At 31.6% G+C, this 16,394-nt stretch overlaps 2 protein-coding genes across 2 annotated transcripts; one reads left to right on the forward strand and one right to left on the reverse strand.

Moving 5' to 3' along the window:
- Positions 1-225: 225 nt before the first annotated feature.
- On the reverse strand, positions 226-5,653 carry LOC132716117 (low affinity immunoglobulin epsilon Fc receptor-like). Its single transcript, XM_060699298.1, has 5 exons — positions 5,291-5,653; positions 4,057-4,779; positions 3,601-3,695; positions 3,134-3,224; positions 226-597 (listed from the first exon to the last, which is right to left on the reverse strand). The coding sequence occupies exons 1-5, from the start codon at positions 5,508-5,510 to the stop codon at positions 503-505; spliced, it is 1,224 nt and encodes a 407-aa protein (XP_060555281.1). The 5' UTR covers positions 5,511-5,653; the 3' UTR covers positions 226-502.
- Positions 5,654-5,940: 287 nt separating this feature from the next.
- On the forward strand, positions 5,941-15,095 carry LOC132716119 (alpha-(1,3)-fucosyltransferase fut-6-like). The gene is made up of 2 exons (XM_060699300.1): positions 5,941-6,695; positions 13,832-15,095. The coding sequence occupies exon 2, from the start codon at positions 13,911-13,913 to the stop codon at positions 15,093-15,095; it is 1,185 nt and encodes a 394-aa protein (XP_060555283.1). The 5' UTR covers positions 5,941-6,695; positions 13,832-13,910.
- The last annotated feature ends 1,299 nt before the right edge of the window (positions 15,096-16,394 follow it).

Consider the following 16,394-nt stretch of genomic DNA (forward strand, 5'->3'; position numbering starts at 1 on the left):
ATGGACACTATTCATCTCAACGTGTCTATCCCGTTACCAAAGGCGCAAATGTGTAATATTTTCACTGACAATAATGATAAATCACTAAAAACACGAATCTGTTGTACATGATAATACGTGTGTGTGTGTGTGGGGGGGGGGGGGGGGGCAGGGAGTGTATTTCAACTGTCAAACAACTCAGCGAGGGATACTTTAAGTTCAAAGGAAGACAGTATTAACGAAGCATTGATTTAATCTCATGTTTATTATCTTATCTACAAATTATAATATCAATCTGGAATAACTATAATGTAATATATGTTTGAACTGTATATTATTTAAGTTTGATAAAAATGTCAAAGCAGCGAATATATGTGAACCATGTCAATCAATTTGTGGATCTGCTTCACAGATAAAAGGTAATATTCCCGAACAAGTAAAGTCGTTCCATTGGCCATTACCATGTAGTATAGTACCACAATCCTCGTCGTTTTGATCATTGTTTGGCTCATAAGGCGCCCAGTTAAAAAAAATCACTAGGTCTTTGATTCCCGTTAGATGAGCTCCACTGCCAGTTGTTTTCCTCTTGAGTGTCATGTATTCCAATCCAGAAAGATCCTGGAAATGAAAGCAATGCACATATTGTTTTCTTATTCTTGCAACAAATAAGAAGGCCATGATGGCCCTATATCGCTCCTTTGAGTACGACTGCTTTGATAAAGTGTTACGTACCTAGTAATTGATCTGGAAATCATCCAAACAATCTAAGACAAGTTTAGAGGATATTTGGATTTAAAAAGTGCAGAAATTTGTGGCACAATGTTATCGATTATTTTCATCAAAATGTTGCCGCATAGAAAAATTTATGTAGACATGACAGGGAAGGTAAAAGTGCATTTTAATCATCTTTTATATACAAATAGTGAAAATTAATTTTAAAAAGGAATTTTTCCTAAATGAATGATTGTGTCCATATTGAAAGATAGGCATGTCTATATAAGATATTTAATGTGGTAATAGTGCACATTATTTAATTTTACCCATGCAATATGGTGTTATATCAGCCAAATATATTCATGTATCATACATTGTATTTGTGAAAAACGAATATGAAAAATAGTATGAATGTTGGCGGAGCCAAAACTCATATTTATTTGTGGGACTACTTTTCTCAGATATTTCTCTTTTGCATTCAGTCGCTTCAGCTATTCATATCATCATCGGAAATTAGCTTGTTGTATTTTTTTTCAAGACTGTTATGGCTGTGCTTAATAACAGTATTACAACTTTTTGTGAAAGTAACAATATAATATCTGATGCTCAATTTGGTTTTCGAAAGGCCGTTCTACAGTGGATGTCATTTGTATTCTATTGTCTTTCATCCAAAAATATTTAAACAAAACAAACGTTTATATGTAGTTGTATAGTTGATATGATAAAATGTTTTGATAGTATTTACAGAAACGCATTGTGGCTCAAAATGTATAAAATAGGTTTCCAAGGTAAAATGTTAAGAATAATTAGAGATATGTACCAACATGTAAAATCATGTGTTAGGTCATGTTCTAGTTATTCAGATTATTTCAATTATGCCATTGGCCTACGTCAAGGGGAGGTAATTTCTCCAATTTCATTTTCTCTCTTTGTTGAGGATTTGTAACATTATTTACAAGAAAACATTGATACTGGTTTGACCTTTGATGATTTTATTTGGATTTTATTATTATTTGCTGATGATATGGCAATCGTGGGTAAGTCACCAAAACTTCAGAACTTCAAAATAATTTAGATCTTTTATATTCGTATTGTAATACTTGGGAGTCTCAAGGTAAATACTACTAAAACTAAAGTAATGGTTTTTCGAAAGCGTGGAGGACTTCTTCACACAGAACACTGGACCTACGATGGCCAAATCTTAAATATTTTAACTACCTGGGTACTGTTTTTAACTATACTGGTAATTTCACACTTCATCAGGAACATTTAATAGGAAAACATTTAAGGCTCTAAATGTTTTATCTTATAACTGTAAGAAATTTGATTTAAAACCAAAACTATTATGCCAGTTATTTGATGCATTTGTAGGCTCTATCTTAGGATATGGATTTGAAATATGGGGGTACACAAAATCTAAGGAATAGAATGAATTCATTTAAAAATTTCCAAACGGTTATTAAATGTAAGACCTAATACTTGTTCCGCTGCTGTTTATGGTGAATTAGGAAGATATCCATAATATGTGTCCCGTTATGTTAGAATAATTAAATTTTGGTGCAAGTTGCAAAACTCGGGCAACATCATTTTAAATACAATGTATAGAGAAGATGTAATTGATTGTAAAAGAGGGTGTAAAATTGGGTCTCAAATGTGAAAAAGTTGTTATGTGGTTATGGTTTTGCTGATATTTTTGATAGTGATAATTATATAGATCCTAAATTGTTTCTTCAAAATTTTTAAAGTAGAATTATTGATACGTATAACAAGAATGGGCCAGTAATCTAGATCGAAGTTCTGTTTTATGTAATCACAAACATTTCAAATCGTGTCTTTGTAACGAAAATGATCTTGACATTTTACAACGTAAATTAAGAATGTATTTCTGTCGATTAAGACTATCTGTTCATCATCTCAGAATACAAACAGGAAGGTATGCCACTAATTAAATAAAATGGTTATTTTTATGTTTTTCGTGAAATATGGAATATATTTGCACTTAACATGATAAAATTCTAAATATTTCACTCGTCGTTCCGACTCGTGGAAATATATGAAATTTTTTTCATGTTGCGTGAAAATATATTCAATATTTCACTCAAACGAAAAAATATCCTCTTAATAATGCACGCTAACAATTTAAATATACAACTTCTGGTTATAATCATAATAATGAGTAGTTTAGTATGGAAATCTATTTTTTAATCTTCTTTGATATCACACAATATTATAATGTTCAAACATTTAGAATTTTATGTTTCTTCATAATCAAGTGTATTGAAACGCGCCGACATTTGAGTAAAACACTCACAATAATTCTTTACTAGAATAAAAACATTTGAGCACCATTCCTGGATAATAAAAAAAATTTTTTTATGAAAAAAATATGATATTTTTCAAAAGAACTACATCTGTATGAATGAAATGTTTATATACAAACTCTGTATTTTCTTGATATGATTTGCAATGAAATCATTCTCCTCTTTACTTTTTATTTTCAATAGATCGCCGCCAGATATCTCGCATTTTTTCTATAAATAAAACCGAATCAATCGTCAGAAACACAACAAAAACAAACAAACACATTTGTTATTGAGTCTTTGCTTAAGTATATAATACAATAGATACATTTTTCTTTTAAAATGTTTCATTTCATAGACGTGAAGTCAAGAGTATTATGTTTGAATAATAAGTTGCGCCTAAATTGACAAGAATTATAAATTTTATATTTATTATAGATATTATCACATTTAAATAAAGTGCCACGGACATAAGGACATAAACTTTTTGAATTTGTTCTCAGTATATTTTTGTTAGTAAACTTTGATTTTTTGTCAAAGGTGCTAGCTATTTGAACCGCTATAACTAAATATATTCTTCTTTGAACAATACGAGAATTTTACTTACTTTGGCATTAAACCAAGTAGTAAGGTCTGTTTCAAATCTATAGCATTGTTTGCCATGTAGTGTCCATTGCCCTCCATAACTATGGCAAGTCCCAACTGAAAACTCGGAATGTAATAAGATGAGCCAAAATATTCAGGGCATTTGACCTAATTTTTAGATTAATGTCCTAGAGCAAAATATTTTAATCACAGCAATTTATTGAAATATATGACATTATCACTGAATATGAATAAAATCATGTATAGGAAGCTGCGTTCCCTATTACAGGTGAAGTTATGTCTTGATAATAATAATAACAATAATAACTTATTTATTCACATTGTGACCATCTATATTGTCTAGAATTTTAAACATAACATACATGTATCTACTTGATGTGATGTTATTTACAAAGATATTGCAGCAATTACCAATATTTTTTAATACAAATTTGAGCATAGCATATGCATGACTTACTTTCTTTGCCTACTATGCTAAATCGCTTGTCCGAAGTTTTAATATGTTCTTTCAGTTGCTCTTTTAGCTCAGATACTGTATTTTTCAAATTTTCAACAACTATGTCTAAATCACCAACATTAGCTTCAAGGGAATTTATGGCAACCGATTCGTTCTCTACATGTTTTCTTACATCAGTAACATTTGCTTGCATTTCTTGAAGAACGGATTCGGTTTTCAGGATTTTATCATTAATGTTATCGTTTACATTGACCATAATGCTATCCAATCTCCTTGACAAATTTTGTTTAAGCTCATCTACGGTGTCATTGATGTAATTAACACTTGCTTCTGTTGCTGTAGCTTGATTTTGTAACTTATCCTCAACCGATCTTGTCAATTCTGAAAACTCCTGCGAGTAATTCTTTCCAAATTGGTTATAGTGAACAGACCATTTACTTATTTGGTCTTTGACAAACGCATCAGTTGTTTTCATGAAAAGCGAAATATTGCGATTCACATTTTCAGTTTCATTTTGAACACTTGCAATGAATTTTAGTCTTTCAGCTTTCTCGTGTTTTATAGCCTTACGTACTCTTGATTCAAAATCCCTAGTCTTTTGAGTGGTTAGCTTTGCCTTATCATCATCATCATCTGTTTCAGCTTTTTGTTCAACGTTGCTTGCATTTACAAATTCATCAAATCGCTCTTCAAGTCTTTCTACTCGTATGTGGATATGTGTATCTAAATGTATATCAGAGAGCACTTAAGTTTTTTTGTATAACAGACTTGTATTGAGTCTCTCAGTTTTAGATAATTTACAAGAAAGCATGAGTAGTATGAACTACTTTTAACGTTTGATATTTACTGATACATTTGCATTTCGTTACTGTAATCGGACAAAACAACAAGAAATCCGTCAAAACGTATTAGCTAATTTACGCATTTGCCTATTTTGCGGAGCAGATATTATAAAAAGAAAAAGCAAACCGCGAGTGCCATATTATCATTCCATAAAAGAATATAATTCTAATTTCTAATAAGTATGCTTCCAAAACATTGGCTTCAATATAATTCCATATACCGGTATATCTCCGACGATGCATACAAGTTGCATACAAGTTTGGCCACGTGCATATCATTTGTTTGATGTAGAACAGATCTTCATCTCTTAAATTAATCAACATTACTGTATACTATAACAAAATGATAAATTTATAAATGATAAATTAAACATGTACGAATTAGACTTTACCTTTGACTGAATCCGTTTCAATCAACTCAGCTCCATTTACTTTCGTTTGCAGTTCCGAACGTAATTTACTCATCTCAAGTTTTCTTTCAAACATTTCCTGTTGAAGAAGTTGCCTTATAAATGCCAAATCAGCACAGTTGCATTGCCCATCACAATTTACGAAGAAACTACTAGCAATAATTACGATAAGGCACAACTGAACTACATTAATATTATTCATAATTTCCCTTGTTAAACGGTAAAGCACACAAAGCAATTTTGTATTTTGTTTAGTTCATACTACGATATAAACTTCAACAGCAGAAGAGATTAAGCGTTGTGATACACTTTTTATTTTCCGCAAAAAAAACCCCACACACTTGAGAGACTTAGGTCAGCTATATTTTCTAAAACTGTATTCTCTTTACTTTCTGAAAATTGAAAGGAAAAGAAATCACTGGATCTCGAGGATTTTCAAAAAACGAGATGACCTACTCATGCATACTTGCGTTACTACAATTAGTTCAAGAACACCGCCACTTAAAACAGTGATGAAATTTGTTTTACACACTTACATCTTTAAATTTTACCCAATTTGTTTATTAGCTGAAACTATGTTCAACGGATATAAAAAAAAGAATGTATTTGAAACTAATTGCTTTACGGTATATTGTAACTTTTCATCTTTTATTAATATCTATTTCATTTATCAAAGCAAACACTTTTTCATGGTTTTGTTTACAGCCCCATTTTCCAAATAACAACTTATATATATGTTTCATTGGTTAGTTTCAATTAAAGTGAAATAATGTTTCCCTACATCTTTTAATGGAATGATCCAGATTGAAAGTCCGGCGAATCCATTCAGCGTGTTTAATGTTAACGGCTAAGAATCACCAGAGACTTTGGTCAATATTATTGATCAGATCCTTCAGAGGTTATGGCCTATACATAGTCGTCAAACAATTACCGTACTGTCAATTTTTGAAAGACCCAATTAAATATTAATCATTTAACGATATTTATCATGAGCATTGAATTCAGATCGGACAACTTACACTGTCATAAAATTGGCATTTTGTAAGTTATTTAACTTCTAATATTTCTTTTCAGTTAAAACTTATCCTCGACATTATACAAGAAGTCCGTTAATTGCTACAATAATATCTTTCAGATATTTATATAGCCCCTATTCACATTTCTGACCATAAGAACAAGGATAACATTCTGACTCTTGTAACGGACATATTTGTTTACCTGTAGCTTATATTTTTGTGTACATTTACATTTATGTGACTAAAATTAGTGGAATCGTGGGGCTTGACAGAACGAGAACTCGCGAGAGTCAGGGGAGAGAACCTAGATTGGATTCTCGAAGTACAGTTGATAGTGCAGAACTATATTTGGCTACTTTTGAGTTAATTGTGTAAGTATTTATGTTTTGTATCTTTTGACATTTTATTTCAAATTATTTTAAAGAACATGTACTTCGAACAGCGTCTTGCTTGTACGCATCACCTATGCAAAAACATTACTATAGAAAAAGGCTTTTGAAAAGAGTACGCCCTGTATGAAATTTTCCAGCTGGCAAATAGACGGATTTTTTTAATTTTACGTCCGTACAAAAGAAAATACGCGTTATACTTATTCTAATATTATAGAATAAATAACGCCTGGAATACGGTTTTACGCGCGAAAACCAGTCGTAAATGGCACGGATTCCTGGCGTACAAATGACACGTAATATTTAAATGAGCAGGAATTCAAAAATAAAAATTACGCCTGTAAAAATTCCCTTTACATCCGTATAAAATCCAGATTTTACGTCTAATAGTATATTAAATTTACGCCCGTAAATTCCTTTTACGGGCGTACAAAATTCAACTTTTACGTCTATACTAATTTTTACGTCCGTCCTAAAAGTATGCTTTGATTTCTTAGCATCTGAAGAACAAGCTTGTCATCCTTGTTTAATTGTCACATGTTTCATAAAATCTATTTTTTTCTGAAACCTGGAACATTTGAGAAAATAAACCAGTAACAAACAACAAATGATCACAAACACAAAATCTGTCCCTAAGATACATATATAACCAAAGAATTGCTTGTTTTTTAGGTTTATGAAATCAATTTTGTTTCAACTCTACAAATTAAACTCAACTGTTTGTTAAAAAGATTGTCATTTGTTTTACTAAAAGTTCATGTAATGAGTTGATTTTTCACTTGCTGTTCAATCTAGTTGCAGTTGTAGCCTCTCCTTTTTGTGACCTTTCAAGAATCTTGTGTCTCAATGCACCATTTGTAATGTTGTTCCAACAATACCTGTAAAATATCAGCCATATCAAGCATTGTATAATATGCATTTTCCTATTTTAATATTACAACAACTTTCATCTTATCATTGAAGGTGTAAAGTTTTAAGTATGAAAGATCTTGACATTTTGCCTATTTTCTGCCATGCATTTTATAATGCCCCTACCATGATAATAGAAAGGGGGCACATAGCATTACCCCTTTCCGCCTATCTGTGTGTGTACAAAAACTTTGTCTGGTCAATAACTGCATCATGCATCAAGGGATTTTAAAATAGCTTGGAAAATATTTGTAGCATGTTCAGACATTGATCATGCTTAAGACAAATACCACAGCTCCAAGGTCAAGGCCACACATAGAGGTCAAAGGTTAGAAATCTTGTCCAGCCCATAACTTTGTCATTCATCAAGGGATTTTAAGATAACTTAGCACAAATATGAAGCATGATGAGATGTTGTGTCATGCCCTTGGACAAGACCCTAGTTCAAAGATCAAGGTCACAGTCACAGGTCAAGTGTAAGAAAATCATTTCAAGCTAATAACTCTATCCTGCATTAAGGGCACACATTTGTAACATGATGAAATAGTAAAATATGCACAAAACTAAGACCCCTAACTGCAAGGTCATGGTCACACTAAGAAGTCAAAGATCAGCGGTAAGAAAAGTTGGGGGTATGATGGTGAGCACAGTCTAAAAGCCAAATGTCAATGGAATTGGAAAATATCTGTGGTGCATTATTTAGTAAAAATGCTTGTTCAATGACATCCTCCTGTGTACAGGTTGAGGACATATGGTGAACAAGTATGCAAAGTTTCAAAGCCATGTGTCAATGGACTTTGAAAATACTTGAGATTGTACGCAAACTTGGACATAGATTTTAAGTCTCAAAAAGGGCATAAATCTGTCAAAATGCTTGATACAGTCACTTTCGTCTGTGTACAGATTGAAAACATGATGGTGAACAAGTGTGCAAAGCTTCAAAGCCAAATGTCTATGGAATTGGAAAATATTTGTGGTGGTTTTTTAACTTTAACATAAATTCTAAGTCGAAAAAGGAGCATTATTATATTATTGTACGCAAACTTTAACATAAGTTAGAGAGTAAGCCATCACCGACCCTCAGGGAGGGTGAGGGCCTAAGATAGCTTTCCTCATTCTTCAAAAAGTCAAGCTAATATGTTAAACTGCTGATATGAAATCAAAAAAAATCTTATTATTTAAACTACAATTTCTATTTACCATATCCATCTGTTCCAGCACTTTGCTTTGGTTTCGATCACCAGGAATGTCACAGGGTTGTGTTCAGTTCACCTTTAAGGACAATATTATACTTTGATTATACATGTATAATATTAGTTAATTTATTCAAGATGGAAAAAACATTGAGATCAGTATTAAATATTAAATACAACAATATTACATTTCATAATATCTCAAAAGATTATAATATTATACAATTTTCATGCTCATGCTGCATATTCAAAAATATTAAAGCTACTCATTATCTTATTTCACTGTACAATAATTATGTTCAAACTGAGTCAACAGTGATGTGTATTGATAGTCTTAACAATCACTTAATTTGACAAGAATTTTATTTCAAATATTTTTTTCTAGGATATTTAATTATATTGTAAATGGTATTGTTTAGAGATTTAAAACATACCTTTCTGGGCTTTGCGGTAGTTAAATGTTGCACACATAAACACTCAGACAGCATCTCACAGTCTGTACTGGTCCAAGCCTGCAATGTAATCTCATAATCTAAATTGATATAATATTATACATAATATGGTGTTGACCCGTGTCAGATCTGTGTTGTTAAATCTTGGTGGATGCAGTATTTACTTATCCTGGTTATAAGAAATTACCAGGCATTATTTGCACAATAGATTTAAAGCTTCAAGGGCATACTATGACTTAGTTTCACAGTGGGGTGTAATGTATAAGCAAATTGCTTCATTATTGTATTTTATCAAATAGCATTTAAATATTTGATATTGATAACAAGTTTGATTCATGTTTTTTTCTTAAGAATACATAACTCTCCTGCAAAGTAATGGAGTTATTGCCTTTTGTTAGTTTTTCACAAAAATGTTAGAGACAATAATTCTAATCTCCACATATAAGTAGACCTCATTTATGAGAAGTGCAATGCCTAAGAACCATAACTCTTTATTGTATTATTGTGTTATTTCCTTTTCGTACTTTTCCTTGCTTATTTTTTTGTCTTAATCATACAACTTTATAAGTATTGGAAATATTAATTTGAAACTTCACAGATGGATATATCTTTTTGAGTTAAGTACAGTGTTTTAGAACCATATATAACTATTTTGCATAATTTTGGAGTTACTGCCCTTTGCATTTGTCACTTTTAATTATTGTTAGCATAACATGAAAGGTGCAAGTACCGGTATCAGTTTATGGACAAATCCCATTTAGAAGAAGAGACCAAGGGCTAACTTTTTGAAGCCTGACTAGGAGTAGCAACAAACTATATCCAGATGAATGAATTTTCTGGGCATAGAATAATATTTCAACTTTTTAATGTCTAGATTCCAACATAAGAACCTAAGTTCACTTTTACAGCCGTAACTTTATTTTACGGGCGTAAAATGGAGCTTAAGCATTTTTGATTCAGTTTACAACACCTCAAAATTCTATGTCAAATTTTACGTCCCTAAAGAAAAGTACAGCCGTAAAAAATAGAAAATTACGCCCATAATTTTCATGTTTTTCCTGCTCTTAAAAAAATAGGTGTGTTTTACGCCTGGAAAAGTGGTTTTACGTTTAATTTCCGTGTCTTTTCCTGCTACTTTACGGCTGGAATTTTCGTACAATGTACCTTGTTAATTAATTTATATCGCCACGCACGTTAATGACTAACGATCAAAGTAAAGGTGTTTACTTCCCTTACAGTCACTTCTAACACATTCTTAATGGACGAAATAACCACTTAAGGGGTAAATATAAGTCGAAACTCAAAAGTGACCCTCCAAGGCTTCCATAGGTATAGATGTTATCTCATTTATGGACTGTAATATGAACATACAAAATTTATAAGACATTTGTCAGTTTTTAATTTTTTATTTCACTCTATTTACAAAAATGTACACATGAACTAATTCCATTTTTGTTTTTGTTTTTATTTGGTTGATTATAACAAAATTGTTTGACTATTGAATATTTTGAAATTAAATTACATAATTACATTTTTATATGTTTTGGAATCCTTTTGTATTACCACTTTATACAAAATCAAAAAAATCCTGAGTTTAATGTGACAATCTAACACTGAGGGCAAGAGAGCTATATCTTTAAAGACACGACTATTTACAAACCTACCGTCATAAAGACTATTAGTCATGAAACTGTTGATTAATTAGTTGTACAAGGTCAACATTACAAGCTAGTTTTCTTTGCGGTCGATAAAACAACAATTTTTCTTTAAAGTCATGGTAATTTTACCTGTTGGTATTTAGAAGATGAAGTATGCTGATAAGATTGTTCTATCCACGTATGTGGGGATCTAATGTTACAGTGAGATTTTTGTCTTGTCTTATCAATGTGTTTTAATTTTTCTCCAAAAGATGTTTATTAGTTATATTTTATATTTACAGTTTTATTTTTTCATAGATGAAATTGGTTAAAATATTCAAGTATTTTCGCGATCAACTCGTCGGTTCATAAAAATATCGAGGTTTAAAGATGAAACAACGTTGACATTCGTGGATATTACTTAGGTATTATGGGAAGAAGATATAGATTCCACTTTAAAGATTAATTTATTCGATGTGATACGATTTGCTACTACAGTGAATTATTTTACATCTTTTCTTTGTGTATGTAAATGTTTGCTTTGTGTGTGTTGCATATCAGTATATGTTTATCTAAAATAGACTGAAATGTTTCATTCCTGATATCATCATTAAATCTAAACGGTGTGTGGAATTTCTACATAGCTCGAAATTGCAAGGTACGCATTTTTCCCCTTTTTATTGATAAAAGTATATAAAAAGTATTTGGAAATTGGTAAACTATTTATTCTACTTTGTAAAACAAATAAATATATTTTTTTAAATTTCGATTTGCACATTGATAAAAAATCGTTGTTTGAATAAAAACTGTTTTAAAAGATACAATATTACCAAAAAAAAAAAAAAAACAACAAAAAAACAACAACAAAAAAAAAAAAAAACAACAACAAAAAAACCCCTGATCATACATGTTAATTATAAGGTTCTTTTGTTTGTAACTTTCAATTAGAAAATCAAATTGCATTTTATTCCAATTATAAAACTGTTTTATAACCCCATACATTGAGATGAGTATAATTGTATAGGTACTAAGGGGAAAAGACTTTACCATTTCGGTTTGTGTGCCAAATGTCTTATTTAATCGTGACACAAGCCATCTTAGAAAACATATAGGGTGAGGGGGCTGTGTTTACATGATTTTATAATTTTAATATTTCGTTTTTTATTGTATAAGAACAAATTGTAAGAGTCTGATAAAAATGAAAATATTTCTTATCACTTAATTGGTCTGTTTCTTATGCTTGTTTCTAGAACAACAATTTCCAAGATAATCAAGAAAAAAAAGAGTATGACATTATAAAGCCAGTTTCATTGATTCGTAATTTAAAACGCTTGGAAAAGATCTGAAGATTGTGTCCGTTGCTAGGGACTCCAATTTCACACAGGCGTGTGAAATCAATATTTCATTTCAGATTTATGGTTTTGTGTCGATAAATTCTGTTCCTTCCCGTAATCTTCTAATTTTAAAATTTACGGTGGCTGATAAACGCCATGCCGTGCTTTCGCTTATTTGCCTAAACACGAATGTAAAGTTCACTAGGTCGTCTATTGGTGATATGGCTTTTTGGGTTATCGAAACAAAAAAGCGGAAATACGACAGAAGAAGGGCGACAATATGATAAAACTGTCGTCTATTTGAATTTCATCTGTCGCATTTTCGCTTTTGGCATTGTTGCATTTTGAATTGTTCGCATTGTTGTGTTTTCGCCTTTTCCCATTCTTGTATTTTGACTTTCTCGCATTGTTGAGTTTTCGCTCTCTCGCATTGTTGTATTTTTACATGTTCGTTGTTTTGCCTTTTCGCGTTTATCGCTTCTCCACGTTCCAGTTTGATTACACATTTATGCTGGAAAGGGCGTGGTAGCCTAGTGGTTAAAGTGTCTGCCTCTCAAGCCAGAGATCATAGGTTCGAGCCCTACTCGGGTCACGACCGGGTTTCTTCATATGACACCAGTACTGGTTGGTTCCAGGAAGCGGACTCGAAAGTGATTAAGATAAGTTGCAATAACTTGTTAAGCAATCGAGCTAAAATAAGTATGATTTTAGATATATATGCTGACCAGTAATCAAAGGGTAAATTTCTTAATATTAGCTGTAGAAACCATGCTTCATATATATAATTAACACCCTCTCAAAATAAAACCAAACAACAACAAAAAAACAGCATTATTTCTTTATAGATATTTTACGTTTTCAATTGTTTTATTCATAATGGAGTTTCATCTTTTTGCAATTAATGTACATTTCAAGGAGACACTTTATCTTGCTTTGACATATTTATCTAAAAATCCGAAATATCTTAAACTGTATAATATAAACTCCTAATTAGGCTCTATTATCTCCTACGTAGGATTTGTAAAGTAAAGTCCTACGTAGGAGTTTTAAACTCCGAATTAGGCTTTTTTATCTTCTACGTAGGAGTTACAAAGTCCTTCGTAGCACTTATAAATTCCTACGTAGGAGTTATAAAGACTTACGTTGGAGTTATAAAGTCCTACGTAAGACAAATAAAGACCTAGGTAGGAGTTACAAAACTCCTAATGAGTTTTTCTTATCTCCTACGTAGGTGTTATAATGTTTTATATAACATGTAACATTGGCACCAGGACGCTTCCGGATATTGTAGACCAACCCACTTTAAATGAATGTAGATTTTTTAGAACAAACTATTATCATTATAATGGTCTTGAACCTGGATATTTACGGATGATATATATTTGTGATGAAGTGTTGCTTTACGTTGCAAGAACAACATGTGCCTGAAATCCCCTTCATACCATGTTTTATATCTATAATAAACATTATATACATAGTATATGTTTATTATATATACATGTTTAGGGTAGGAGTGTGTGTGTTAGACGCAAGGCACCTGCGGCAAGAGTCATCTAAATCAAATGGTTTCTTAATTATTTCTTTCTCTTCTAGATCTCGACAAAATATCCACCCATTGATATATGGCCTGCACCTGTTGAGGAAAACTGTTGTTTACACAGACGTATGGACAATGTATCATGGAAGAAGACGGTTGAGTAGACTTTGCAACGTGATAGCCACGTTATTGTTCTGTTTAATTTTCTTATTGGTTTTAAAACGTATGTGCATTATAGCATTTTCATATTACCCAAAGCCACCATCTGAACCTAAAAATAGAAATCAAAAAGACTATGTGGTTACGTACGGAGCCAGTTACTTGAAACCAGCTTCTCTAAAAACTATAGTCGTTTGGACGCGTTATTTCGGAGAATGGGGATGGGAGATTATAGCAGAAAATTCAATGAAAAGCTGTCCGTCCAAATGTTTGTACACACGAGATAAAAACCTAGTAGAGAATGCGAACGCGGTGTTATTTAATGCCAATGATTTGTGGAAATATCGAACTTTAATTGGCACGCTTTATGAATTCCCTATATCAATGCCTAATGTGAGAACACCGAACCAAGTCTGGATCTTACTGAGTATTGAACCAATGAATACAATGCGTGTTTCTATGAACCAGTATGGATTTAACTGGACGACATTATACAGGAGGGAATCCACCGTATACTACCCATTCACAAACCGGTTTAAAATGTCTCCAGATGAAATAAATAAGAGTGAAACGCATTCCCAAGGAGTGTCTGAAAATCATTTCAAAACCAAAACAAAGTTCGCTGCAACCATGATAAGTAATTGTGACGATGATGCAAGAAGGTATAAAATAATCAGGGAATTAAAAAGATACGTTGACATCGATGAATTTGGGGATTGTTCCGGAAATGTGATATGTCAATACCGGAAATCCCCGAACGAATGTAAGCAACTCTACGAGTATAAATTCTATTTAGCTTTTGAAAATAGTTTCTGTAGGGACTACGTTTCTGAGAAATTTTGGTTGACATTTGATAGAGGGCAGATCCCAATAATTGCCGCACCGAAATACAATGTAGAGATGTTGCCTCCAAAGTCTTACCTAAATGTGTTCGATTACAATAGTATTCAGGAACTAGCAGACGAGATGGTCAAGGTCGGAGAAAATGAAACGCTTTATAACAGTTATTTTAATTGGATGAACATTTATAAGCGTGAGAAGAAATCCATATATTGCAGATTATGTGAAGAACTTTATGCCAATAGAACAGCACAAAATTATGTTGACATAGATGAATGGATCAATGATGATATTTGTGAAAAACAGACGGTAAGTTTTTAGCCCTTTTTGGCAATACAAATGTATTCATAAAGTTTCGAATATTACGGAAGGGACACGCTTGTTGATGAACTTTAGTGTGTCATGTACAGTTTTATATCTTAAGGCCAACTAAGCTTATAAATGCTATTTTTTTCATTTTTCAAAAGCTTTTAAGTATGGATGATATGTTTTAGTTTGCCAAAAAGATAGCCAATGGTCATTTCACAGAATAAATTTTCTTTTTAAAAATTTTTTGTGTGGAGAAAAAACACGAAAAACTTTTTTTTTTTACACCAGATCACAATTTGTAAAGCAATTTATATGTTTTTTATCTGTATTAAGAAATTGCTTTTTTTCCCTACAGAAAAAAAAAAAAAAAAAACAAAAAAATTTTTATTTGAACTGACTTGATTTTTTTTTAAAGTTTAGCGTTGCATTTAAAATTGAAACAAAAATTTTGTTTCCCCTTTAAATCACTCTTGTTTTGCTTTTTTACTTTTTTATGAGTCTTTTTCTTTCAGTTATGGAAATCGCTTGGGCCCTTAATCGAGAGGGGGTTGTTTGATATGGATTGGAAAAATTTAAAAAAACAAAAAAATTGGTGAATCGCAGTCGACAAGCAAGGGTATGATGAATGAACCCCGATCGTCGTTTCCAATAAATTCTAATGATTATACAGTTATGACATTAAATGTTATAATGCTATATCTCATATATATGTGCCATGAAAATAAATTGTCATTCGTGAGTAAAGTGGTATTTTGATATTTATCTGCTAGTTATTGCTTTTTCTTCTGGCAGAAGCTTAACACCTAATTGCTGTTGCCATGCGTTCCATTCTTAAAGTGAGTTGATCACATTTTTTAATAAATGTTTAAAAACACTTGAAATGTTTCCTTTTAGATATTCGTTTTTTTCTGTGAGAAGGAAAATGTTGCTAGATTTCTAATAATGTATTTGCAAAATGATATTAATATTTTCTTTAAGGAATAATTTACTATCTGCCATTTATAAATGTGTCATATCGGACCATGTATTTATTAACAGCATTCCTTTGCGGTTTGTTGTTACGTATGATACTCAATACAATCAATTTAATTATTTATGGTACTTCAGAATTTCCATTATTGATCTGTTCACTTTAATCAATTATTTCTTTTATTATATCTATGATGTTGCTTGTTATATCTAGTTGTTTATAAGAAATGACATTTTTAAATAAAATTCTATGCTTTGGATCCTTAAGTAGTGTAGGTGACAACTCGAGGCATTAATGGTTGAGTTAGAACTTAAAACCTCTAGTCTGTTTGAATTTTCAGG

Source organism: Ruditapes philippinarum, unplaced genomic scaffold (genome assembly GCF_026571515.1).
Source record: "Ruditapes philippinarum isolate M1 unplaced genomic scaffold, ASM2657151v2 ctg87_1_1_1_1, whole genome shotgun sequence".
Lineage (NCBI taxonomy): Eukaryota > Metazoa > Mollusca > Bivalvia > Venerida > Veneridae > Ruditapes > Ruditapes philippinarum.

What these genes read in the sequence shown, in the direction of transcription:
- LOC132716117 (XM_060699298.1), bottom strand. Translation starts at nt 5,510, where the DNA reads ATGAATAATATTAATGTAGTTCAGTTGTGCCTTATCGTAATTATTGCT. An exon ending in TGAAACGGATTCAGTCAAAG is followed by an intron (nt 4,780 to 5,290) that starts GTAAAGTCTAAT and finishes ATATACATTTAG; the next exon opens with ATACACATATCCACATACGA. An exon ending in TAGCATAGTAGGCAAAGAAA is followed by an intron (nt 3,696 to 4,056) that starts GTAAGTCATGCA and finishes CCGAGTTTTCAG; the next exon opens with TTGGGACTTGCCATAGTTAT.
- LOC132716119 (XM_060699300.1), top strand. Translation starts at nt 13,911, where the DNA reads ATGTATCATGGAAGAAGACGGTTGAGTAGACTTTGCAACGTGATAGCC.